This window comes from Parasteatoda tepidariorum, chromosome 8 (assembly GCF_982258835.1).
Source record: "Parasteatoda tepidariorum strain Cologne lab strain chromosome 8, Ptep-v5.0, whole genome shotgun sequence".
NCBI lineage: Eukaryota > Metazoa > Arthropoda > Arachnida > Araneae > Theridiidae > Parasteatoda > Parasteatoda tepidariorum.
Genome location: NC_141762.1, coordinates 48,454,835 through 48,481,471, shown reverse-complemented (window position 1 = coordinate 48,481,471; position 26,637 = coordinate 48,454,835). Strand labels below are relative to the sequence as shown.

Below are 26,637 nucleotides of genomic sequence, written 5' to 3'. Positions count from 1 at the left end.
ATGATAAGATCCAATCACTCTTAATAGATTCCAGCGTAATATCATTAAAAAATTTAAAGAATTCCACAAAACAATTTTTGATTCTATTGACAATGGAAATTACATCTTCTTAACGTTAAGACACTGACTTACTTTTTATGCAATAACTTTAAAAGCATAATTGCACTTAATGCTATTGCATGGAATTCATCTTTTTTGCCCTATTACTTTTATGAATATAAGCGAGGGTTCAGTTCGATCTTTTTCCTTAATAATCTTCTTTACAACTAATGGTATCCTGAAATATGGCTACTGGGAACAAGAATGAATAAGAGAGATCAATATTTCACTCAGATCGGTTCATTAGTTTATGAGAAATCGCTTTTTCTGATCTTTAAAGCAACCTTATATTTCGTATCCGACTGTTGTAACCTTCTAATGAAATAAGTTCTTAAAGGCTTTCTAAAAAGTTTTACTTGAATTAACACTACAAAGACTGAAACTTTGTGTATATCTGTATTGCCCAAAAGCAGTCAAAATGACTGCATTGCGAAAGAATAACTAATGTGTAAAAAAATTTTTAAATTAATTTTCAATATTTTTTTATATCATTTGCAGTTATATAACAAGTTATTAGTAAATATTAACAAAGAAAAAATTTACTTCACTTGAAAATACAATATTAATTTATGCATTATTATTTGTCAATTTTTTGCAAATGAAAAAAGCAGTTAAAAAGCAGTCAAAATGACTTCCTTTAAGCTACCTAGTGTTAACTGAGACTTTGGAGAAATATTCAGAAGCTATGAAAAAAATTTTTTTAATGAGTTTTTAAAATTTTTTCGACACATTTTACCACTTAAGAATTTAAACCCTTATCAACTATTGGAAAATGTAATGGCATTTATAACATTAGTAACCTTTTGGATTTTGACATCAAATCAATCTGCTGTTGTCTGTATAAATGCGCTTGACAGTCATATATTTACAATAATTCTTCTTTCAACTTCAAGAAAAATGTGAGCAATTATTTGATATGTGAGTAAAAAAAGAAGAAAGAAATTGACAATCTACTGACCTGCATCAATTGTAAATAAGAGCACACGGAGAACTTCGCGAGGTGTTAATAGATTGCTGAGAGACTTCCGCTCAAGGAATTTCCATACTGCCTGCCTTAAGAGTCATACGTTTTGTGTGAAAAAGACAAGCAGCTGGCTAAAGACCAAGAAGTTATTAATAGCGTGAGACTAATTAAGACTGATGTCTAAAAGGCGGTTACTTATTCTCAGCCAGTTACAGAACCATAATTATGCAACAAGTAATTGTTTTCTTTTTCTATCTAGAAGCTTAAATTCCTTCTTCATTTTTTTCTTTTGTAATTGTCAACTTTCTTTCTTTTTTTTTAATTTGGCTTTTTAACCATTAACCACGATGCGACGTCAGGGTTTCCCCGCGGCAGAAGCCCGTTCAAGAATATATAATAAGTTATTCAATTTTATTTATTATTTTTTTTAATGACATGCACTGTTAGAAATTTCGGAACACGTTCAACCATAATATCGTTGCAAATTGTTATAGTGCCAAATTCAACCATTACATCGTGCAAATCAATCCTTCGAAATCGTGATTAAATGATGTTATAGCCCAGTTTTAATAGATTTGTGGTTAATGTATAGTTTCTACTTACTGTCCATTGTATTATGATTCTATGCTTAACAGATTTTTATGATTGTCTTTACAGCATTTAATTCCTTCTGCTTACAATCCACTGTATTATGGTTCCATTTTGAGCCGATTTTTATTATTGTTTTTGCATCATTTAACTCCTTCTGCTTGCGGTACACTGTATTATGCCACTGTAAAGTTACTGTTCACTGTCAACTGTATTAGGGTTTCATGTTGAGCCGATTTTTATGATTGTTTTTGCATCATTTAATTTTTATTTTCAGGTAAATTATTTTTTAAAGATAATCCTTTATGTTGTTTCTACTGGAGTTCTTTCTGGAAAATTTTTAGGCTAAAAAGAAAAATATCTTGTAACAGGCTCCTGAAAAATTACGACAAAAAGTACCGGCACTCAGAGTGTCAGTACTTACTGCAAAATTTTATTGAATAAAAAAACTTATAAACCGTAAATTTTACAGCAATATTTCCTGAATCACTGTAATTCAGCAGATACTACTGTAATATATACGGTATAAAATCTCACGGCAAAAATGAATTTTTCGGAAAATAATTTTATATTTTACAAAAACATTTTACAAAATTACAGAAAAATTGTATATTTTACAAAAACATTTTACAAAATTACAAAAAAATTGTATATTTTACAAAAACATGTTACAAAATTACAAAAATGTTTTATATTTTACTAAAACATTTTACAAAATTACAAAAAAATTGTATATTTTACGAAAACATTTACATGCAACTTAATCTTTTCATATCTCTAATACTAGGACGTTGAACGGAGATAAGTTTCAATTTAGGTATTAAAGTTATCGCGAATTTCCTCTTTATTATAGTTCCATATTGAGCCAATTTCTCTATAGATTATTATTCTCTATTATTGCCTAATTTTCTCTATTATTTCCGATTTCTCTGTTATTTCTTAATACTTGTAATTGAAACATTTTAAGTTACAAAACAAAAGTTTTGTAGTTAAACATCCTTTTTATCCGTACTGCGTCCCGTTCATTTTCATCACTCTGATTTAAAAATCTTGGTTATCTGATTCAAAATAAAGAGTTATCTGATTTAAAATAAACAGGAAGATGGATTGCTTAAAAATATTTATTTATTTCTGTTTCAATCAACTAATTAGTGTTTTGTAAATGTACTTACTACATGGTCTAAAGATGTTTTAAGCACCATAAACATTAATTTGTAATGTTTTTATAGTTTAAAATGCCCAGCTGGATATCATTACGTAGGCATTTTAATTTAAAATTGTTTATTTACATTATTTGCCTTTGTTTACCTGTAATTTTATCTCCATTGGCTACTTCTTCTCAGAAGGTTAGTATTATTCTGAAATTAATAATTATACAAATAACAATTATTACAATTAATTATAATAATTACAAAAACATGGTCAAAACTACCAGAATATAATAAATTTTACCGTGTTTCTCGCTCTGTGGGAAAACGCAAAAATGCTAAGTAATTTTTAACGAAGCACTTTGGTAACAATTTTAGTGAGAGTAATAATAAAATATAATTTTATAATAAGTTATAAAATTTGATAAATGTTGTAAAATTTGTGAATTTTACCATGAAACCATTAAATGTTTAATGAAACCATTCAATCAGCTAAATTTACTTTTCAGTATTGTAATTTCTACTAAATGTGTAGTATTACGAACTGTAATTTTGAAAACGAAAATTTTTTTCAAACCGTCGCCATATGAACTGAAAAATTACCAAATAAGTGGTTTAAATACAGCATATCTCGTACAGTTTAAGAAATAATTTCATAAACCTTTTACTTGTATAATCGATTTTTACTTTTTTTTAAGAATTATTCTGTTCTTGTCGGAGAAAATTTATTTTTGAAAAAAGGGCGAAATGTGAGTTTAAGAAATTGACATAGTTACAAAATGTTCCTAAATTGAAAAGCTAGGCATTGGTCAAAGCTCAAAATATGTGTCAATTAAAATACCAAAATGCACATTGCTTAAACAGATTATTTAAAAATAAATAAAATAAAATGAGTTTAAAAAATGATTCCGTTTTTTTCTGTTAGACCCAGGGCATTTTAAAATAATTAATTACTTTGTATTTATATTTTTATCCTAAGTTTTATATTCAACTGACTTGCAAGATCTCCAATTTCTTAATTTTTTTATTGGTAAAGTTTCTACAAAGACAACATTATGCAATGATTATTTTTCCATTTAAAAAAGTCAAACTTTCGAAATGGTTTGTGTTGTTTGTTTTAGGTGTTGAAAAATGTTGGTTTAGTGTTAATAAATTTGAGTTCATAGTTTATTATTGAAAAAATTATTTGATGATTTGGGTATAGATTGATTTATATTATCACTTTTCCCACCATGTCCATCCAAAAAAGTGTTGTTAACAGGTATTTAATTAAAAATGAATCGATTTCAACTCAGTATTTAAAACTGTATTTTTTGAGTTACAAGGTATTCCGTAAATCTTGAATACATGTTTTTAGAATCTTTGCCAAAAATGAATTAAAAAAGAATGCACAAGGTTACATTTAAGCTCCGGGAAAAACAGTATTGTTATCAATATCTGATTGATATCTGACTAAGAATGTGGTTTTTAAATCATTAAAAACCCGTTTGACTCCCAGATAAAACTTAAAGGTATTTCAAACAATCACTGTTTACCATCTTTCAATTTTCTCCGTCAATTGAACAGGTTTTAGTTTTTTTCAATCTCGCCTTCCCAAATAGTGATTGTTAGATTTTGAAAACACATTCTATGATAGTTTTACGAAAATAACAATAATAACTTTATTTAAATTTCAGGAAGCAAGATGTTCCTACGTCATCCTGTTGGTAGCCACTTATTGGCTTTTAGAACCAGTACCAATATCCGCAACAGCCCTCCTACCTGTTGTATTGTTTCCAATTCTAGATGTTGTTGGCTCAGCTGATATCTGTTTGAATTATTTAAAGGTAACGTAATGAAATGTTAAAGTATTTTAACGATACAACAATTTTTTATAATGCCACAAATGTAATTTCACGCTACAAGAAAAATTTTAAACAAAACAAATCAAATAAATATTTAAGAACAAAAATATATCTTAAGTATAACTTACAATTGGCTGTATGAATCAATGCAACTTAGGTGCGAGGACTGAAATTAGAATCAAATTTTATTAATTATTAATTTCTACTATTGATCAAGAGATTAACATTAACATTTCAGTTAATAATTAGAATATAAATTTCAAAATCCTGTAATGGAAGCCATCATAATTTATGAGGAAGGGTTGTGAAATCAGTCAAGTATTGGCAAATTAAAGAATAATTTAAAGCACATGTTGTGATAAACGCAAATATGAAAAGGACAAATAATGTGAACTACAGTGCTTTTATACAAGTGAATGTTTTATTTATTTATTTATTTTTTGTTGCTGATGTCATTTAGAGTAATAACGAAAAATGTTTCCAGATTAATGTTAAAACTTTTCTATTTTTAAATCATCTTTTGTTTTTCGGATAAGTTTTATCTATTTTTGATTTTGTAATATGATATGCTCGAATAGCTGTTGCATATATAAAAAAAATTATAAAAATGACTAAGATTTTTGCATCCTTTACATGAATGACTGAAGTTTATCCTCTTAAACAAATACTTATGTAAGTAAAAATTTACACCCATTTTATATAATTACAGTCATGTTCTTGTCTAAACGTTTTTCAGATAATAAAGTGTTTGGATTATTCGCTTGACCTTCTAGCTCTTGATATGTATGCAGTGCACAAAAAAAACTCTAAATAACTTTTGATCCTAGTGATTGGATCTTCACGTACTAGTACTCACTATTAGTGGTTTAATAGGGGGTGATGAAGGTGAAAGCCGTACAATTTCGAGACAGGTTTTATGCACTCGTACTGGATGCTCATCGTTAGAATGACACCACACGTGAATGATGGAAATAAAAAAAGGTAGTTATTAATATGAAAAAGAGACAGTTGCAACTGAAAAAAAAAAACGAAAAGGAAATTAAGGGGAGAAAAAAAGGAATTGATGTGGTCGAGAGAGCGGTAGTCACTGGTAGAAGTTCTGCCCAATCAGTTCTGCCCAATCTAAATTGACTTGACTAAGGAAATAGTTGTAGCACTTTAATTACATCGCACTAGAGCTGCAAAATGGGCTCTTAGCGATGGTATGGGAAACATGCTTGAAGATAATGTGAATTCATGCCATTGCAAATTTGATCCTCTGCAGAAGGGATGGCTCCCCCACTTTCGTGGCCCGACGACCGGCATTTTACGATTGAACAGTTTTAAGTGGACCAATACAGCATATTCTCGGTCTGTTTGCTGGTTGATTAAAAAGGTCACCTACCCCCTCAGTGACAGCTGCCTATGATCTTTGGCTTCGATGATCTACTGAACACCGTGATCTATTACGATATGGGAGACAGAAATAACACCTTTTGCAATAAAATCTGCATATTTCCAGCTATGAGTCAGATGTCTTATTCATTTAATCACGAATACTCATGGAAATGTATATGATTGATGATTTACTTTTCTGTGGTTTCTTTCATTTCTACCCTATTAATTTTGATTTAAATTTTTTTGCAACTGTCTTTCTTCTTGTTCCTGGCCTAATTTGTCTTCATCATGTCCTAACGATGAACACCATGTTTGAGCACTTGATATTTGCCTTTTTTTTTAACTTTTCAAATATAAAGTAAAATGTTTTTTTTTATTTCGTTCTGTAAGTATGATTTTTACTTTGGTTTTGAAATCTAGTAGCTGAGGGATAGCGCTTTACACTCCCGTGCCACAGGTCCTGGTTTATATACTCGAACCAGGCACGGTTGGCTCAGCATTTCATCCAGTCAGTGGGTCGATAAAATGAGTACCAAGGTGCTTGAGGACTAAACTTGGGAACCAAACGTTCGGCTGACTGCCTAATCAGAACATATGCTCCTGCAACCCAGAGCCCAAAGACAAGAAAGCTGAAAGGGGTGCAGTAGGCCTTGCTCCTCCTTGGGCTGTCGTGCCACTGAGTTTCACTTAATTTTCACTTCGTTTTTCCTGTTCTCAATTCAGAACTTAAATATTTATACAATAGATGCTCCTGTAATTCAGTTTATGTGTACATAGTCTTAATTCTTTCACGAATTACTTTTGTTATAAGATTTATAAATTTAAAGTAGATTTTTCTTGTCTCTTGTAAAGGAGTCATTCATGATGTTTATTGGTGGACTACTTATGGCTATTTCTGTAGAAGAATGCAGGTTGCACGAAAGAATTTCTTTGAAGATATTGATGTTCATGGGGTCTGATATAAAATGGTATAAACATTAAGTCAATTAGAAATATTTATTAATGTAATACACTTAATATTGAATAGTTTTGGCAACGGTTGAATGCAAAATGATTGATAAAAAGCACTTAGATATTAATATTAACCTGACGGATGCCGTCCTTTTACCGAGCGAAGTAAAATAATTTATGATTTAATATGATTTTCATTTCATAAATATCACTACGATTGAATGATGCAAAAGCTTCATGAAGTTAAATACATATTTATTAGGCATAATTAGGTTAGTGGACTCCTTATGTATTGCCACACAGAAATAATTTTTGATATGATTGCTTTCCATTTAGCCTTTGTGATTACAATCGGCGATAAAAAGTTTAATGCAAGATGCAAAGTTATTAACCAGGACCTGAAAGGTGTCACCGTTGTGCTATGCCGTGTAAAGATACTTTTTTGATGTTATGTATTTTGTTCATTTCGTCACTATGATTTAGATCGAATACAAAAAGTCTAATACAAGATACAAAGTTATTCACCATGAACCTGAAGTGTTATGCCGCGTAAAGATACAAAGATACTGTCATTAAACAGGACCTGAAAGGCGTCGTCGTTACGCTGTGCAGCCAGAAAATAATTTTTGACATTTTATATTGTTTAGTCATTATAACTGCAATCGAAAGTAAATAATTATTGAAAATACAGCGGTTTTAATCATGACCTGGTAGATGATACAGAGATATCAAGAATTAATTAAGCGTGTTATATGCATAAAGGAAAAAATGTTTTTGATTTATACAAGAACATACAAACAAAAATTTTGTAATTAACTATATGGATATTAATGAAGTTATACAGAAAAAAATATTTATTCATCATTTAAATTTTTAATATTCTTTGAAGAAAAACAAATTTTAAAAAAAGAAAGAAAATAGAATACTTACTATTAGGAGGAAAAATTTAAAAAATAAATAACTGAACGCACTAACAAAAATCGATTGCACAAACAGTTTTTTTTAAAATATTTGCTAGAGAAATTCAAAATTGAATCTAATAACATAAATTACAATTATAATAAATTAAATCTAAATCTCTATTAAAATTTATTTTTAAAAATAAATTATTTCTTCAAAATATGAGAAAAACAAAACAAAAATAAAGAAGTCTGCCAGTTTCTTTATACTACATAAAAGACAATGTGTTTCTAATATTAAAAAATTTAACTACATTTCATGATTGTGTTGGATACGAGTATTTCGATAACGAAAGGCACAGTATTTGAGTCTAATTTATTTTTGAAACGAGTTTTAATGGGATCATAAAAATATGGAACAAATATATATTTTGAATGTAGAAACTTATTACTAACCTTAAATACATTTCCGGTTTCGGCTTCCTCTTTCTGTTGAATTTAAAATATGCATCACACAACCATTAAAGATCGTATGTCTCATACCAGATATGATTGAGCTGGCAATTTCTCGTTATTTAACTCTCGCTAACCTATGAATCGGATCCTTGATGACATCCAAGAATCAATTTCTCAAACTTTTAATGATGGATGTATATGTGCTTCAAACGACCACTCTATCAGCTGCTTCTTAGAATCAGTTAGCTGAGTCAAGAACTATTTTAATAAATTCGACCATTTATAGAAATTAAATCTGAAAAATCAAACTTCATAATGATGTTGGATACTAGGGATTCCATAATTAAAAGTGTTGTATTTAAATCTAACTAATTTATTTCTTCCAGGGGCAAATCTAGAAATTTTTCCTGGGGGGGGGGGTCATAGACTCAGACACAATAATTATTTTTCATAAAAAAAAATTTTTCTAAAAATTCCCCCCACAATAATTATTTTTCATAAAAAAAAATTTTCTACAATTTTTTTTGAAAAAAAAAAAGAAAAAAACTGGGGTTTTTAATGCTAGTCTTCTCATTTATTTTTTTTCATAATGAACAATAGAACAACAAATAAATAATTCAAGTATTCAACATCTTTAAATAATAAATGTAATGCGTTTTTTAGAAACTTTGGCGAATCTTGGCTTTGGTTTTGGAAAAAAAAATTGATTTTCCCGACCTACCTAGGTGCATATGACCCCTTAAATAATTTTTAAAATATTTTATTTCTTTTGTAAACTATTAAAAAAATTATTATTATTTTTTCTTTTTCAATTTTTGTGTGTGGGGGGGGGAGTCATGACTGCTATGACCCCCCCCCCGCTGGATCCGTCACTGATTTCCTCAATGATCTTCTTTCTTTCGAAAAATAATTTAGAGTTTAATGTAATCATATAAAACCTACCAATACGAAGCAGGGATGACTGAGCATTTGTTGAAAGTGTAACATCACTGACGATATTATAATGGAAAGGCATGCAATCCTTATTGCATGCCTTGCATTATATCATATCTCACACCGATTCATGCGTCCATATCCCACCACCGCAACACCATACGAGATATGATGAATCGTTGAACACTAATATCATTCAAATTTGCTGTAATCTAAATATGGTGTTAAGTTAAACCACAATATTTTATTTTTTAAACTTGGTTATGCAATACATATGGGTTAAATTAGTCACATGAAAAATCATTGCAGCATTCCTTAGGGGAAGATATTAATTACATTTAGCGTTGAACTGATTTTTCCGATTACAATGAGAAAAGTATAAAATCGGATTTTAATTATTGTTAACATGTTTTGTTTCAAAATTGTTTATATATATTTTTTCAATTTATTTATCATATTTTAGGCTCATGTTGGGCTTTATGATGACAACTGCGTTTTTATCCATGTGGATCAGCAACACGGCGACAACTGCAATGATGATCCCGATTGTTGAAGCAGTACACAAAAAGATCTCCATACCCATCAGCAATGACATTGCTTTAGAGGAAAATACAGAAGCATGTAAGTACATGCAACAATAAAGGTAATTCATATGCGCATCCGTCTTTAACAACAACCGATTGACTGACTGAGCTTTCACCTTGATATTTTTCGATGCATTTTACTTAAAACCATCTTCAAGATTTTAAACTGTTGGTTTTTAATATAAAAGAAAAAAATCTGTTTGACAAAATTTTCAATGGGTTTCAGAGCATTATCATTGGACAAGAAAATCAAGTAACTTTCCATTAATGTTTAGATATCATATAAACTATGGAATTATTGAATTTGTATAACCTTAAATAATCTTTACATTCCTTTTTATAACCATTGGTATAGAACAGGCGTCTCCAAACTTTTAGTTTTTTAAGGGCCAGATTGATTTCACCCTTAAGTTTCAAGGGCCATGACCAAGGCAAAAAATCTGTCTTTTGGGAGAGAACAATTGCTATTCCCTCCAAATTAAGAAAACAAATTAAGAAAAGACTTCTCATTTTTCTTCCTTTTTTCGTATGGACATTTTGAGCGTTTTCTCAAGTAGTCAGGTCTTCTTTTATCCCCTAAGCGTTAGTCTGATTTCCAAGTTTACGCCTAAGCCAATTCCCTATCAAAACCTTTTGACTATTTTGATTCATATGCCTTGAAGACTGAGTCCTCACACAATTCTTTATAGTTTTAAATTGCACACAAACTTTTGTTTCTGAATTGGCCAGCGAGTGGCGTAGCGAGTGACAGTTCATTGTTGAATGTAAGTTTATAATGAAATATTTCATGGTATTGTTTACAATTAAATTGTTCAATTCTAGGGTGTAAAAATATTATATATTTTAATTATTATTTTGTAAGACACATTAATATATATTATTTTGTAATATTGTTAATTTTAAAACGTTTTCAAAAACATACCGCATGGGATTCGGGGTGCTGGTTTTAGCTCAAGAGTTGCAAGTTTGAAGACACCTTGTATAGAAAATGGGGAAAAATATACTTGAGGGTGCTCCTTAGCGAAATTGGCGACTTATATTTGGCGCCTTTCCTGTTTCCGAACAAGAATGGCGGCCAAAACATAATGATATTTTAGTAAAACATTAGAAAATTTCAGCGATACATCGGCCAAAACTTGCAATGAACCCAATCTAAGCAAATTAATAAACCCAATAAAAATCATTTTGAATCGAAGCAAAAATTAATGATGATCCCGATTGTTGAAGCAGTACACAAAAAGATCTCCATACCCATCAGCAATGACATTGTTTTAGAGGAAAATACAGAAGCATGTAAGTACATGCAACAAAGGGATAAACAACAAAGGGAATAAACATACAAAGGGCATACAAAGGGAATAAACAACTCACTTCTAAGTTTGACTATTCTCAGATTTAGGTGCTCCGAATTCTCTAATAACAGTTAGATAATGTCTAAATTTATCATGAATAGAATCTGTGTACCTTCATCACCACATAAATTCGGCGAAATACTAATCGAAAATGGCGTCTGTGGTACCGGACTGGCGATGACATTTTTTTCCCTTTTTATGACTGCCCACATACCTTCGATCTTATTGACCAGAAGTAAAAGTAACCTTATCAGCCGATATCCAACGTCGAACTAACGGACCTCTAAAATTACATATACCGTTGAACATTTAAAAACAACGCTAAAATCTAAACCAATCAGAATCACGATTGGGTTTCAACATAGCTCAGCTTGGCGATCAACCGCGATCACAACTTTTCCAGAATCAAGGGGCACCCTCAAATATTGTCTACCCAGAAAATGAATGAAAATAGATATAATACTTCTATTTCTTTAATTTTCAAATTTATCAAGCAGGAAATTCGACTTCCTTTTAAGGAAATTGAGGATTAAAAATTATATCATAAAGCTAATTATGCAAGTTTAGCATAATAAATTCTTTTTTTAGCGCTTTTTGAAACAACAGAACTATATGTCTTGTAATGTAAAAAAATATAGAGGTATAACTTTCAAAATAAATTTGACTATATACCTTTCAGTTACAATAAGCTTGCTCTTTTTATTATCGTTATTATTATCATTATTATTTTGGTGGTGCATTACTATTTTGGTGGTATGGTTTTCCACACATAAAAATCTAAGTGTTTTTTACCTTATCCAATTTTTTAAATTCCTCTGTATCAAATAGGCTAAATCGTTGTAATCGCATAGGCATCCAATACTGTATGCACCTCTCTATTTAGTTACTGAATAATATTGAAAGTTAAACAAAAAATAAGTATCTTTATGAAATTCCAATCACTACGTGCTTTGATTTAAAATAATGAATGGAGCTTTAGTTCCAAGTTTAGTTCAGTTTCCTAAGTAGTAAGTTGAGTTTAGTAACTAAGTAGTTAATGAGAAAATTATATTCAGTAGAAATTTTAATACGCGAATTTTGAAGGTGAATCCAGCACTTTTCGCTTACGCACAGAATGAAAATACATAAGTATTCAATACTAATTAGATTTTAAATTAAAAAACTTAAATTTATTTGCTTTTTAAATCTATTTTTCTATTCAAATTTTAAAAATGAATGAGAACAGGATTTATTTTTCTTTGACTAAAATTAGTTACTTTTTCAAATAAAAAAATAATGAAAACCAATATTTTACTTTTGATCAAAATTGCTTTATAGCTTCTACACTTTGAAACACATAAATTGGGTACTTGCAACTCGAGAAGAGGTGAAGTGATTGCGCCTAACCATGTGATTTTAAATAAATCAAATTTAATTGAATACCTGTAAGCGACGTTACGCGCGTGTGTCTAACCTGATTGGCTTCTGAATCGATAAATGCCATGATTTACTTACGATGAATAATGAGTTAAGTTATTAGCACTTGCAAGTATCTAATTAAAAAGTAACCTTTGCAACAATATTAGTTTACAAATGTAAATATTTTTTTATTTCTATTTCAGATGTTTCAGAGGTATCAACTGAAAACAAAGAAGTGGAAAACGCGTCAAATGAGGAGATTCCAAATAATGAGTTAAGTATTAAATTTATTTTATAAACAGTTTAGCTGTTATACCTTGCATTGATTTTCATAGAAGAGGAAAGATATGATCTCATCTGCATCACCTGCTAAATAATTCTGAAGAAGAAGTGCACTACTTTCTTATTTTATCAATTAATCTATGACCTAAAAAGACATTTTAAAACGCGACAAAATTATTATTATTTCAATTCTTTTTGGACTTTTTTAAAAATATTTTTGTTTCATTAGTCACCCATTATGCTGGTTTAAGTTTCAAGTATTATGAAAAATCATTATTATCACTAATTTAAATTTGTTTAAATGAGTAATATGAACAAATAATAGTTTCAACGTAAAATTTTGTCATGAAAGTCATGAAGGATTTATAAACAAAATAATTGTCGAGTTCACATATAGACTTTCATTTATGAACTTTGAAAAATATTATCATCAATTATTTAATAGAAAAAGAAAGATTTGATAGTTAATCAAGCTTCCGTAGAAATGTCGTTATTGTCGTAAAAGGGAATTAATTCATGCCTTATATACAACAATCTTTTCAATATTTATTTCTTCTATAATAAACTCAATTTTTCTTTTAGAGTTTTCTCTATTTCCTTTTACCAAACAGCTCTTCAAATGTTTTTCTGGAATACCAAAAATCCAAAATCGCTAAAATACGTGGAATCGCTAAATTCATAGATTCAGAATCGTTAAATTACAGTGTTTGCAACCTGATCTTCTAGAAAAGTCATATTTCTGCTGATGCGAGTGGTGTCAGTTATCCAAATATGTAAACAGAATAAGTAACAAAGAGCTCTAGACATTAAACTCATAAATCAATAACAAACATGTTCATAATATGTCTAGCATCTAATGTGACACTTTTCCAGACAACATTTTCCTTAAGCAGACATTGCAAAACTTTATAGATTTTCCAGAAATGATGCAGATTTGTAATAAATGATAGATTTATAAAAGGATTCAACCAAATGAAAAATCTAGTGATAGTAATATGTAGTTCTGAAAAATAATAAAATTTTAAAGAATTTTTTAGTATTAGTCGATTTAATACTGTCTTCGACAGAAGTCGATGTCCTTAAATTTGTTTTTAAACATAATCGGAACTAGCGTTTGAACTTTATAATTACAGTAAAATGCAGTATTGTGTTGCTTTCGAAAAATTCAATTTGTTATGCATACATTATAGCTATAATCATACTACGAGCATTGATTAACAGTCATTCAGAGTTCTCTAAAATTAAATATCAAAATTAATACAAAAAATATTAAGTATTATTTATTTGTTGAAATTGAACATAATTATTTAAATAATGTCTATATTTCCTTTAAATAATAAAATATTTGTAATGCAAAAATAGATTTATTATGATTATAGGAATCTTCAACAAAGAAATTCTTCAATTAAAACTGTATTGCTGTTGTGCGTTTGTTACTCTGCAAATATTGGTGGAACAGGAAGTCTAACAGGAACGGGAACCAATTTAGTTATCAAAGTGTTAGTCGATGAGTAAGTGAATGTAATCTATACTGAAAGAAAACACAAATAATTAAGATCAAAAGGAAAAAACTTCTTTGAAAAAAACGCGCTAAAAAGCAGCAGAAATTTCAGAAAAAAGTATCAATACAAAACAAATGAAATAAAACAAAAATACGACCACCGAAGCCGACGTCTTCAGGGGGTACCGGCCCCGGTAGCCATTAAAAACAAAACCATCTTCAAATAGAAATGGTTTTGTTTTTAATGGCTACCGGGGCCGGTACCCCCTGAAGACGTCGGCTTCGGTGGTCGTATTTTTGTTTTATTTCATTTGTTTTGTATTGAATGTAATCTACTCACCTAAAAATTATAAATTTCTAAAAAGGGAGTTCTAAAAAGGGAGGTGGTTGCAAGGATATTCTTATTTTAATGAAACGTCATTCAATCGATAAAATTCAGAGATTTTGATTTGCTAAAAGGATAGCGCCGCTCTGACGCTGAGAAGTTTTTGGGACTATCTTAATGTGCACTTCCTCTACGAATTACTGCCCATTAACTTCAGAGAATAATCTTCTATCTGCCCGTATCTGGTTTATGTTGACTTTTTATGACTCTTTGTTAGAGACCGATTTCTATATCTTAAACTAGATAAGAAACATCTGTTTTAAGTTCATCACTTAATATAGAAAGAAACATGGGAGGAATTCTATATACATATATATATATATATATATATATATATATATATATATATATATATATATATATATATATATATATATATATATATATATATACAGTTTTCGGACTCGGCACTATAAGCTCGAAAATTTCTCTATTGAAGCTGAACACTGATGGTCGTAAACTTAGAATTGGGTTTACTCTACAACGCGATTATCGAGCAAAAATATGCTTATCATTGTTTATATAAGCAAATAAAAGCATTTGTTGTCGCTAAAATGAATGTCGAGGCTGACTCGAAGAATTAATGACTTGGTTTAATTTCACATAAGGAACTTATTTACAATTTCGTATCTTGTTATATAATTTGATCATTTTTGAGAAGTTAGAGTATGCGAAAAAGGGATAATTAATTATTATTTACTAATTTACTTTTAGTCATTAATTAATTAAGTAACAAGTAAGTTAAGTAACAAACTAAGTATTAATTAAGTAACTATGAATTATCATTTGCTAATTAATTACTATTAATTAACCACGTAACTATTAATCATTAATTAATTTATTATTATTTAGTTAATGATTTTTAATAATTAAAAATTTTTTAAGACTAAAAATATGTACCATGCATACTAAAAAAAAAGAGCGAAAATGAAATTGAAATACATTAAAAAAATAAGATATCTTATAGTGTGTCTTTGCTTTACATGTTATATTTCAAAAACTATGCTTTGTTATAATATTGTTTTGAAAATGTTTAAATGATGCAACTTTTTAATCCTTTTTCCTTTTACTTAGCTTGTATCCGGAAAGTGATGAAATAACATTCGGTTCTTGGATAGTTTATAGTTTACCTGGAGTAATCATTTGTGTTTCAATAGGTTGGTTTTATCTGTGGCTGATTTATTTTAAATGTTCGTAAGTTCTTTATTTTTATAAAATAATTTTCTAAATTTTCGCCGTCAACTACTGTAATAAAATTATAGCTTAATAAACATTTCATTTATTTTTCCACTGATTCTCTCATTCACTAATTTTATAATTTACTAATTACCCACTTGCTGATTTTCCAATTGGCTGCTTCATTTCATTTGCTTATGAATAGATTTCCTTATTTGCCCATTAGCTGTTTCATTAACTCACTTATTATTAACTTTTTGTTAAATTTCTTCCATTTTTTCTTCGTTTACTTATTCGTATGTTATCTTAAGAAACATAGAAAATAAAGATAGCTATAGCAATTTATTTATTTCAAAAATAAATAAATTGTATTATGTATAAGCTTAAAACAAATTAATCAGATGAATGTAATTAATATGAACAAAATTGATATAAAGGAGCAAATTACGAACTAGCATTTAAGAAAGGTATTACAGCAGCACTTTTCGCGCAATTTGTTTTTGCTCTAATCACTGTACATTTCTCTAATTAAGTTAAAATAAGAAACGTTTAGAGAATTTAAAAAATGTTTGAAGACTTAGAGAAAATATTATAGGGAGTAAACACTTTAAAATTTATTAGCTTTGTTATATTTTTATTTAATTTATTTTGTCATTTAATTTTCTCTGTCATGATTAAATCCTCTATGAGTAGAAAAAGTGAGATCTATATTTATTATTTAATTAAAAGCATTTAGAAAGAAACTGCAAATAATAAAATAAATCGTTATTCTTCTGTTAATTCAAATGAATTCATAGTGCATGTCAAGCATATAAGTATGTATGATATTCAACATTGAAATAAATTCAAGAACGAGAAAGATAAAAAGAGGCGTTAAAATACATCAATCAAATCATGATTTACGGTGAGTTTATCAACAAGCAAAAATACATTTTGCCTTCAATCTATATATTAAAAAATATCTGACCAGTTTATAAAATAAAATTTAAAAAAAGTGACCAAATGATTCGAATAAATTGAATAAATTTATTAAAAAATAATTAAGGAAAATTATACATTTGTTGAACAACTAGTTAAACTAAATATCTTAGTGGGGTACTGTGTTTATTAGGGAAAAAAGATTTGCCCTTTCCCACGTTTTTTTCTTAATTTGCTATTTTTTTACATGTTGCAGCATTAACGTAAACCTCTCTGTGGCTTAAGTATTAAAAAAAACCTACGATAACAATTTAAGGAGAAAAAAGCAAATACCGAAATATACTTAAATAATAGTTGCCGAAAATGTCAAGATTATCTTTCCCCAAAAATGACTGGATTTCAAAATTATAAAAAAAAAACGTACATATAATATGTGTAGAATGATTTAAGCGTTTGAACTAGGCTAGTTTTATAACCATTGAACACATTAAGAACATAGAAAACAGTCAAAACTCAGAATTCAATTAATTGTAAATAAAGAGATTTAGCTACAGAATAACTTCGAAGCGCTTTGTTTACTTCATTGATTGAAATTTTATCTTTGTCCAAAGATTTTTTTTAATTTAAAATTCATTTTTTCCCTCATTTGATAATTCTTTTAGGAAATCTTATCACAGAATAGCTTCCAAGCAAACAATACAAGATGTCATATCCAAAAAATATAAGGAGCTTGGATCTATTCGGTAAGTAGAACGAGAATGTTATTTTAAAAATAAAACAAAAAATTAATATTGAAATATTAAACAAATAATGAACCGAAACACGGATATAGATCTATTAAAGCAATGGTTATTAAACAAATATATACAGAATTAATAAATGAATAATAACAAAATGCATGAAGACTGAATCAATTACTAATGTTGAATAAAGATAGAAAATATAAATCAATAAATAAAGACAAAAGAATATTGAACAATAAATTAGTAATAAATCAAGCAATAAATAATAAATTAGTAATTACTAAATAATTAAGTGTAAGTTGAAAAAATAGATGACTACTTATTCAATAAATTAATAATTCGCATAATACATTATAAAATATTATTTACTCATATCTCAATAAAAAAAATTAAATCAATTAAAAAATAATTAATAAATAAATGAATACTGAACCAACAAAATAATAATGTATCAATAATCAATTACTGAAAAATGATACAACAAATGAACTTTGATTCAATAAATCAATAAATAAAGAATGAATCAATAAATGAGTAGAGAATTAAAAATACAATGGACAATGAATTAATAAATATATAAGGAATCTGCAAATTAATGTTAAAGAAAGAAAGAATAATGAATTAATAAACGAACGAGTCAGAAAATCAACGAAAACTAACGAATTTTGAATGAATAAATAAATAGTGGATAAATAAATAATAAAACATTAAATTTATTTTGTGTTACATAAATTTTTTAATCTGAAATATTTCTGATGTAGAAAAACTGTTATTTTTTAATCTTCTAATTTATTTTTAATTGAAACTAAATAATTTAAATTTTAATCTCCATTCCATATAGGCCATAAGAAGTTAGCCTGCATGTTAACTTGCAGGATTGTATCTGTCATGCAAGTTCCGTTTTCATTTGTAAAGATAGAAATTCTTTTTTTTTCTTCTTAAATTAGAAAAATAAAACATATTTAAGCGATATCATACTGAGTTTATTGTATAAAATGTCGCGATTTTTCATGGGTAAATGTTTATATTGTAACCAAGAAAAAGTAATTTACAGGGTGCTTTATTTAAATCTACAAAAGTTTATCAATTGCCTGCTAATGAATAACAAAACAAAGAAAATTCAAAATTTATGAATTGAACATGGAATTAAATTAATTAATGGTGGTAACAGTAAGGTTGTCTTAAGGTCTGGTTTCTTAGGACAAGCGCCTTATCTGGCCTAAGGCTCCTATACTATCAGAGCTGACCTATAAAGCAATATTGGAGCAAAAAAGTTTGCAAGTTAACGTTATGTTAGTATTGTGCTTATGTTAGTTCTTTGGAGCAAAAATAGATGATGAGTCGGCCTGTCTAATTCAGGGTCTCTACGGCACTAATGGCGTCAGCGGGACGTTCTTAGAGCTAGAGCCTTATCTGGGCGTCAGCGGAAAGTTGACGTAGAGCGGACGCCAAAAAAATACTTTTTTGTTAGCTCAGCGTGAGCAGTCGGTCCAACGCAGACATTATCTCTCATTGCGCATGCGTTAATAACGTAAACAAATATTTATTTTGAATTTGTATTGATTTTGTTATTGTCGACCAGTGTTTTAGAGAACAAATAATGACTTAGTCCAAGAAAAAATACATTATAGCTGAGCTAAATGAAGAGAGCTGTGTTTAATGAAGAAGCTATGTTTAATGTCAGAATCAAAATCTTGGCTGATTTCAATGTGCTGTTGGATGTAGTCCGCCATTGCTTCTGTGGTTAACGTCACGCTGTAATCCAACTGCAGTTGAGTTGGACGGCAGTTGTAGTTCAAGATGAGCGTTCGATGACGTATACTATCAAACTCAAAAATGGACCAATCAGAGGTTAGCGCTGATTTCCAGCTGACGGCGTCCCGTCCTAAGAAACCAGGCCTTTAGCTAGCACAATTTTGAAATGTTTGGTCTGATTTTTGAAAACAAAAGATCGGTGCAAGGTTCAGCATTTATACAGCTGCTGCAATTAGTATTGGTGGCAACACACATTTTTAAAAGATTCATGACAGTATTCCCTTACAATAAGTATCCAAAAAGAGCATAGTTTTCCTAAAAAGGGTAAGAAGTGCTAGTGTCAAAACAAAATCGACAAGTCCGTAATTGTAAATCATCTATTGCCGTACGTCGTTGGAGTCTTGGATACAAATTTAAGTTTGATAATACCGACATTTTTCCCACTCTAAAATTTGCCATCCCTGAGGCTCTGGAGTCCAAAAATAAGTTGCAAAAATAAAAATAAATGAGAAAAACATTAAAAACAATCATCTCAAAATAAAAAAACCCAACTTCACATCGGTTTCCTTGAAATCAATGATTTTCATTCAAAACCACAAAAACGAAAGTACTGTATAAACGATGAATAAAAGTTTTATTTTCATAAAATTACATTTTATTAGCTCCAGTTGATAAGTTTATTCAAAAATGAAACTCTTTTGAGAAAAATTAATTTTAAATTATATTTTTGCATTTTGTTTTCAAAAAACTCTTCCCCTTCTGCTTTAAATCTTAATTCTTCTAAAAAAAAGAAGTAATTAACCATTTAAGGAAAGTTAAGCAATCTAATATTTTGTTCCATACTGAAAAGCATCTTATTAAAGATCAGTTCAAAGCTGAGAATATGTTAAATATTAAATTATTTTGCTTGATTAAGGTCTATTTTGAAGCATGTTTTGTTAATTATTTCTAGGTTCCATGAGGCCGAAGTTATAGTGTTGTTCTTGTTGTTGGTACTGCTGTGGGTGTTTAGAGACCCTAAATTTGTATCAGGTTGGCAAAATCTGATTAGTTTTGATAAGTATGCTCCTTTAATTATTATTTGTTACTTAAGGACCTAATATTTGTTTCTCTCGGTGAATGTTTATGACTTTGAACCGTATGCATCAATTAAAAAAACGGATACTTATATTTTGATATACAAAATACAAATTACATTATTTAATGATTCGGTTAAGTAATAGCAACCTGGTGTTCTTTTCCCCACACTTTTGTGAAAAAAAGTATTGCTGTGTATTGGTTCTAATGACGTAAGGAGACCTATAAAAACAATGTTGTCGCCAAACCACAAATACACAGTATTGGAGATGCAGAATTGGAAATGGTAACAATCAGTATATTCAGCTGCCGGTTGCTCGCAAATATAATCTATTTGTTAAACCATCTTGAGACACTCTACGAATTTATCTTATAGTTAACATTTGCAATGAAATTTTCTTGATTAGCATACAACACCGTTAAACGAAATATCATAAGAAATGGGGAGCTTGTCGGATTCGTTCGCAATTTTATTTTTGGTGTTCTTTATGTAGCACCAGGGTAACTATTAAAAATGAGAGCGATATCTTGACAGTGATGTTTATACAAATAATGTACACGATTGTCAGCTATTTCACCAAAAGAGGCAAGTTGTTGTCAGACAACTATGTGTAGCAAATGTACCATCAACCACGACGTAGTGAGGCCCTCCAGATTCAGCATGTCCCAAATAAAAAGAAATCCAGCAAAAGAATGTGGACAAATAGAAAAGGAATGCTCATTTGAACACAAATTAAGAGAAATATTGAAAATGACTCCCATTAATGATTATCAAAGATTTTAATCAACATTTGCGAGGAAACGTTTATTGGTCTATTTTACCATTTTTCATCGTTTTAATCGACGATGAGTGTCAGGAATCTACGTATACAACTTTTTTCAAAATATCTCCATGCTAAATAATCTGATGGTGACAAGACGGAACTTCGGGAAGCCCTTTGGTGGTCCCGAAAAAACTCTTTAGGAAAAATATGGTTGACGCATATGTATGGCCAGTTGTTCCAAACTGTTCTAACGATGCCGTTTGAAAGCAAACTCAGAAGTTTAAGCGGCATTAATCCAATAAAAGATTATTGAAGATATTCTTTCCTTTTCTTTTTGTTATAAATAAACGATTTCGTATAGAATACAAATGTTTTGAAGATAAACTTTCTGATTTAATGCAAAATATTTTACAATGCTACCCGGACAATATTTTCGTCACTTTTTCATCAAAGTAAAAACTCATATAAATTATGCATTTAGATATTGAGAATTTGACTAGTACATTTTAAGGAAAACTATAAAACCGCATTCAGTAGGAATGTTCCCAAAATTCATAAAAATCATGAATTTTTCTTTAAGATTTTAACTTCTTATGGTAGTTTAAATTTATGAAAGAAATATCTAAAATATTGTTTAAGGAATTATTATTAAGTCGGGAATAGCAACCGTTAACTGTTAACGATAAGCCTCAAAAGTTCAAGGTATTTGATTTTGGCTTCAAAAACTCCGGGTCGCGGAATCTAAATATCTCTAAGTATTTTCTTCTACTAAAGTAATCTAATAACCCTTTAATCTTACTTTTAAAAGCCGATAGTTTCTAGTGTAATGCCGAATAAAATGTGAGTAAAAATTATCATTGGGATTGTTTCACCAAATCGCCATCAAATGGACGTTATTTAAACTAAAAGTAGGTTTTTTTTTCTTCAGGAAAATTGGAGATTCGGTACCTGCTATAGCTATTGCTTTTCTCCTGTTCTTTTTACCTTCCGATATCAGAAATTTAGATAGTCCTCGCATACTGGATTGGAGAAGAGCGCAATCAAAATTACCTTGGGGTGTTATAATACTATGTGGAGGAGGATTTGCTTTAGCTGATGCTGCTCAGGTAATAGATTATCATGAATAAACAATCTCGATTGTACAAAATACACTTTTCCATATTAATTTTATAATTTTTATATGCTCTTAATAATGTTATTACGATGTTATCTTGAAAATCGGATGCTTTTCTTGTAGTGCTTGAGACATTTTTCGAGAGTTCTCTTTGATACATTTCAAGTTAATGACAAATGATATCTGTCTGAGATTTGAGCATGGCAATTTTAGTGATTTTATAATTTCTGTATGATTTTATCGCTGTCATTAAGACTTTATCACGAAAATTGGATGATATTCTAGTAGTGCTTGAGACACATTTGGAGAGGTTTCTTCGATGTATTTCAAATTAATGGCTAATGATATCTTTTCCAGATTTATTTGAGAACGACTAACAATGTTAGTGATGTTATTATTATTATATGATTTCACTGTTATTTTGATGTAATATTGAAAATCGAACACCATTCTTGTTGTTCAAGAGACACATTGTTTTAATTTGTTTCTTATTTTATGCACATTTTAATACTTCCTTAGAGATCAGGATTATCAAAACTTGTCAGCACTCAACTATCTCCCCTTCAAGTACTACCTCCAATCGCCATTGTCACAGTAGTTTGTCTCATGTCTACAATGCTTACAGAAATTTTAATGAACACTACAACAGCCACAATCCTAATGCCTGTTTTCAACCAAATGGTAAGAAAGTTTTTTTTAAAAAAAAAACTTATTCTTGATAAGGGGAATCAGAGTTTTCTTTTTAGATTTCCATTTTAACTCAACTAAAAGTTTTCCTCCTTACAGTTTTTACCGTTTGATAAAGTGCTAGACGTAACACTTTTGTAGAAAGTTGGATAATACTATTACTTTTTGATAGATTGTTAGATGTTATGGTAATTTATTCACTAAATTCTAGCAGCTACGCTTATGTAAAAGAAAAATAAATATTACCGTTACTATTTCAAAGAAAGTTAAACATTATAGTATAGTTTAGTGAAAAGTTAGATACTGTTATAAATGCTTGGTATAAAGTTAGATACTATGGTAGGGCTCTTATTTGATGAAAAGTTAGATACTATGGCTTGGTTAATATTTGATGAAATGTTAGGTACTATTGTAAATCCTTGGTTGAAAGTTAGATACTATTTTCTAGTTAATATTTGATGAAAAATTAAATACTATTTGTAAATACTGGGATGAAAGTTAGATACCATGGTTAAGTTAATATTTCATGGAAAGTTAGATACTAATGTTAACTTGGGAGGTTAAACCCATTGTTTGCTACCACCCACCAACCCATATGATAGCTCCGCAATAATTGTTCTTGGCATAAAAATGTCTTTTCTAATAATTAACAAAATTACTCGTTTTAAATATATTTGCTAAATAATTTTAGCAAAATTACTCATTTAAAACATATGTACTAAAAAATTTTGTTTGCTTTGACTTGTGCCTCCACTTAACATTTGTCCAAGCATTTCCCTTATGATCTTATTAAGATAAATTAGTGAACTTAAATACTTTCGCTGAGTAATCATTTTTTAAATTAATATTTAAATGCAAAGGTATATCAATATAAAAATATTTAGTGATATCACAATCATAATTTTGCTTACCAAAAAGGCTGAAATAATGAATACAATTTTTTCATGAAGCCGACAATGTTCTTAATCATTTAACGAATAGTATATTAATGCAATTTGAACCAAGAATTAATAATCGTGAAACGCCCAATGAGTTTAGACAACGATATAAATAGGGTTTATTATAAAATGTAATGTAATAAAGTATCATGGAATTATGTCATAACAAAGAAACAACTCAATCAATTTAAAAAACAATCAAAATCAAAAACGTAATAATAGCAAAGTAAAAAGAAGAAAATGTTACAGGTTAAAATAGGGGCGCAAAAAAATTATAAGAGAACCATACGTTTATGATTATAATTAATTTATGCAGATGACAGCCAAAAATATGTGGAAACTAATTTGGAAAAATTGGATCCAATTAAAATATACCGCCAACAATTGGCAACTTGAAACTCAAGATAAAGTGAAGTGAATGTGTCTAAGCATGCAATTTAAACGGTTACCTGCAAATGACGCCACACGTGTGTGTCGAAACTGATTGGCTTCTAAATCAGCAAAATGCCACACGTCGCTTGCAGGTAACCAACTGGAAACTATGTAATAACAATATGTTTTTATGTTATATGGAGATACTATGGAAAGTTAGATACAGGGTGAGCCAGTCAAACCTGCATTTTTGAAAAGGGCGGGAGAGCCGTGAAAGTGGGCTTGAGCGAGTTACACAGGTTACCATTGTGTCCCCCACAACTAAGCATTTCAGTCGTCATGGAGCAGTGGTCTAAACAACAACGTTCGTTCGCTGTGAAAGCGTTTTACCAAAGTGATAAATGTGCAACCGCTCAGCGTTGTTTCCGGACTAATTTTCAGATTAATCGAAATAGGCCAGTGCCGTCAGTTAATTCAATCAATTGTGGGGGGAAAACTTTGAAGCAATTGGTGATCGAGAAAACTCTCTCAGCGTATGCTCCGTGATGTGATGGGCAGTTTCAGAAATCGCCTACAAGAATGTCTCGATTGGGAAGAACACCATCTTACTAGCTTTATTTTTAAACAGTGAATGTTGCTTCTTAAATACTTTTTAATGCAGATTAAGATAGTAACAATAAAATTTTGAAATATCCATTCGTTTATTTTTTACAGTCATTTCAAAAATGCAGGTTTGACTGGCTCACCCTGTACTATGGTAGAGTTAATGCCTAATTAAAAGTTCGATGCTATTATTAATACTTGATCGATACAATTGGTACTTTTTGCAAAGTCGTAGATAGCATCTTTGTTTTATATTGTAATTTTGTTTCAATCTTACAGGCTTTATCCATTCGAGTGAATCCCCTACTCATAATGTTACCCATGACATTTGCATGCTCCTATTCTTTTATGCTTCCTGTTGCAAGCCCGCCAAATGCAATCGTATTTGAAAGCGGTAATATGAAAACAATGGAAATGGTATGTTAAACTTAAAATTTATTGCGTCAATCCTGTTATCTTAAAGAAAGGAGTAGTGCACTTTTGCCATTTTCAGTTCAAATATTATCTATAACTCAGGTTCTTAATACTTACAAGGCACACAATTGAACAAATTTAGAAACCATAAATATCTTTATGGCGGCTCGCTCTCTTTACTAAAACCTACCAAATCTCTAAATTAACATCTGTGATGGTGCTGCCTTCTTTCTAAGGATGGCAGAATTAAGGATAGGATGAGATGTACATAACGTGCAGTGTTTAATGACTGTAGAACAGATTTTGAACAATTACAAAAATTTAAAACGTAAAAAACTTTGATAATACCGTGGACATGCTTTGAAAACAATTGAAATTGAAATCAACGTACTTCAGCGCGGGTAACAGTTAGATGGTAAAAATGTTTGATTTTTAGTACTAATTATGATTTTTCAACTGTTTAATACTAATTAAGGTGTTAGGAGGGATAAAATAATTAGAATATTTAAATACAGTTGCTTTGTGCATTCGCGTTGGTTACCATTCAAGTTTAAATATTGTACAAGATGATTTTGAAAGGAGATCAAGAAGGTTTATTAGGCTGCTAATATGCATTTAAAACTGGACAGTTGACGAATTGCCAATTTCTTCAAAACCGTTCAAGATTGAAGTTGCACATCAGGAATTGAACATCAGAAAAAGTCAAAAGAATTTACTATTTCAGAATAATCAAAGAAAATGAAAAAAATAATGACTTGAGACTACGACCGAACTCGAAAGTCTCTTCAGGTCTGCGAATAAACTGTTAAAAAGATTTAAGAAAAGCAGGAAACAAACTTACCGATATGGAGTAAAATAAAATAAAAGTGCTTTAACATTAGACATACTAATCTAACAGTTAACAAAAATCGCTAAGAAGAAAACATATTTAAATTTGCTTTCAGCTTATATCGTAAAGATTAATTGGTAAAAAATATACAGCAACTTATATTTTAATGATGTATTCTCTACGAAATACTAACATTTGGAAGCTTAACATTAAACGGAAACTAATAATTTTACTTTTTTTTAGGCTAAACCAGGTTTTGTTATGAACGTTGTGTGCTGTGCTGTCCAAATTTTTATGGTGCATACACTTGGAGTTGTTTTGTTTAATCTGAACACGTTTCCCAAGTGGGCAAATTCAACTGAACTGCTCGATTTTCAGAAAAATTTTAATTTAAATGTAACTTTTTAAACACTCTATTTTGACTAAAACTCATACTCTCAAAAATAAAACTCTTTTTTATGACAATTCATTAATCGATTGTTTCCT

The 26,637-nt window shown here is 29.5% G+C and overlaps 2 protein-coding genes across 7 annotated transcripts in view; one reads left to right on the top strand and one right to left on the bottom strand.

Annotated features, from left to right (window-relative positions):
- LOC107436818 (dietary and metabolic glutamate transporter) overlaps positions 1-8,610 on the bottom strand; it is a 39,769-nt gene extending 31,159 nt beyond the window's left edge. The window contains exons 1-2 of one of the 4 annotated variants that reach the window (XM_087150254.1): positions 8,327-8,610; positions 4,772-4,809 (exon numbers count right to left, since the gene is read on the bottom strand). The gene's annotated coding sequence lies outside the window, so the exon portion shown is untranslated. Of the gene's footprint in view, positions 1-1,057; positions 1,194-2,959; positions 3,010-4,771; positions 5,025-8,326 lie in introns of those variants that run through there. The other 3 variants (XM_016048631.4, XM_071181425.1, XM_016048630.4) reach the window with 3 other exon arrangements.
- On the top strand, positions 1,176-26,620 carry LOC107436817 (Na(+)/citrate cotransporter). 3 transcript variants are annotated; one of them, XM_087150251.1, is made up of 13 exons: positions 1,176-1,297; positions 4,476-4,625; positions 6,873-6,988; positions 9,723-9,880; positions 12,797-12,866; positions 14,255-14,386; positions 15,836-15,955; positions 17,518-17,598; positions 20,306-20,413; positions 22,123-22,300; positions 22,828-22,989; positions 25,188-25,325; positions 26,395-26,620. In XM_087150251.1, the coding sequence occupies exons 1-13, from the start codon at positions 1,289-1,291 to the stop codon at positions 26,557-26,559; spliced, it is 1,587 nt and encodes a 528-aa protein (XP_087006377.1). In that variant the 5' UTR covers positions 1,176-1,288; the 3' UTR covers positions 26,560-26,620. The 3 variants fall into 3 exon arrangements, with proteins under 3 accessions (XP_087006377.1, XP_087006376.1, XP_087006379.1); XM_087150250.1 differs by lacking the exon at positions 1,176-1,297 and adding an exon at positions 2,765-2,997; XM_087150253.1 differs by lacking the exons at positions 1,176-1,297; positions 6,873-6,988 and adding an exon at positions 2,779-2,997.
- The last annotated feature ends 17 nt before the right edge of the window (positions 26,621-26,637 follow it).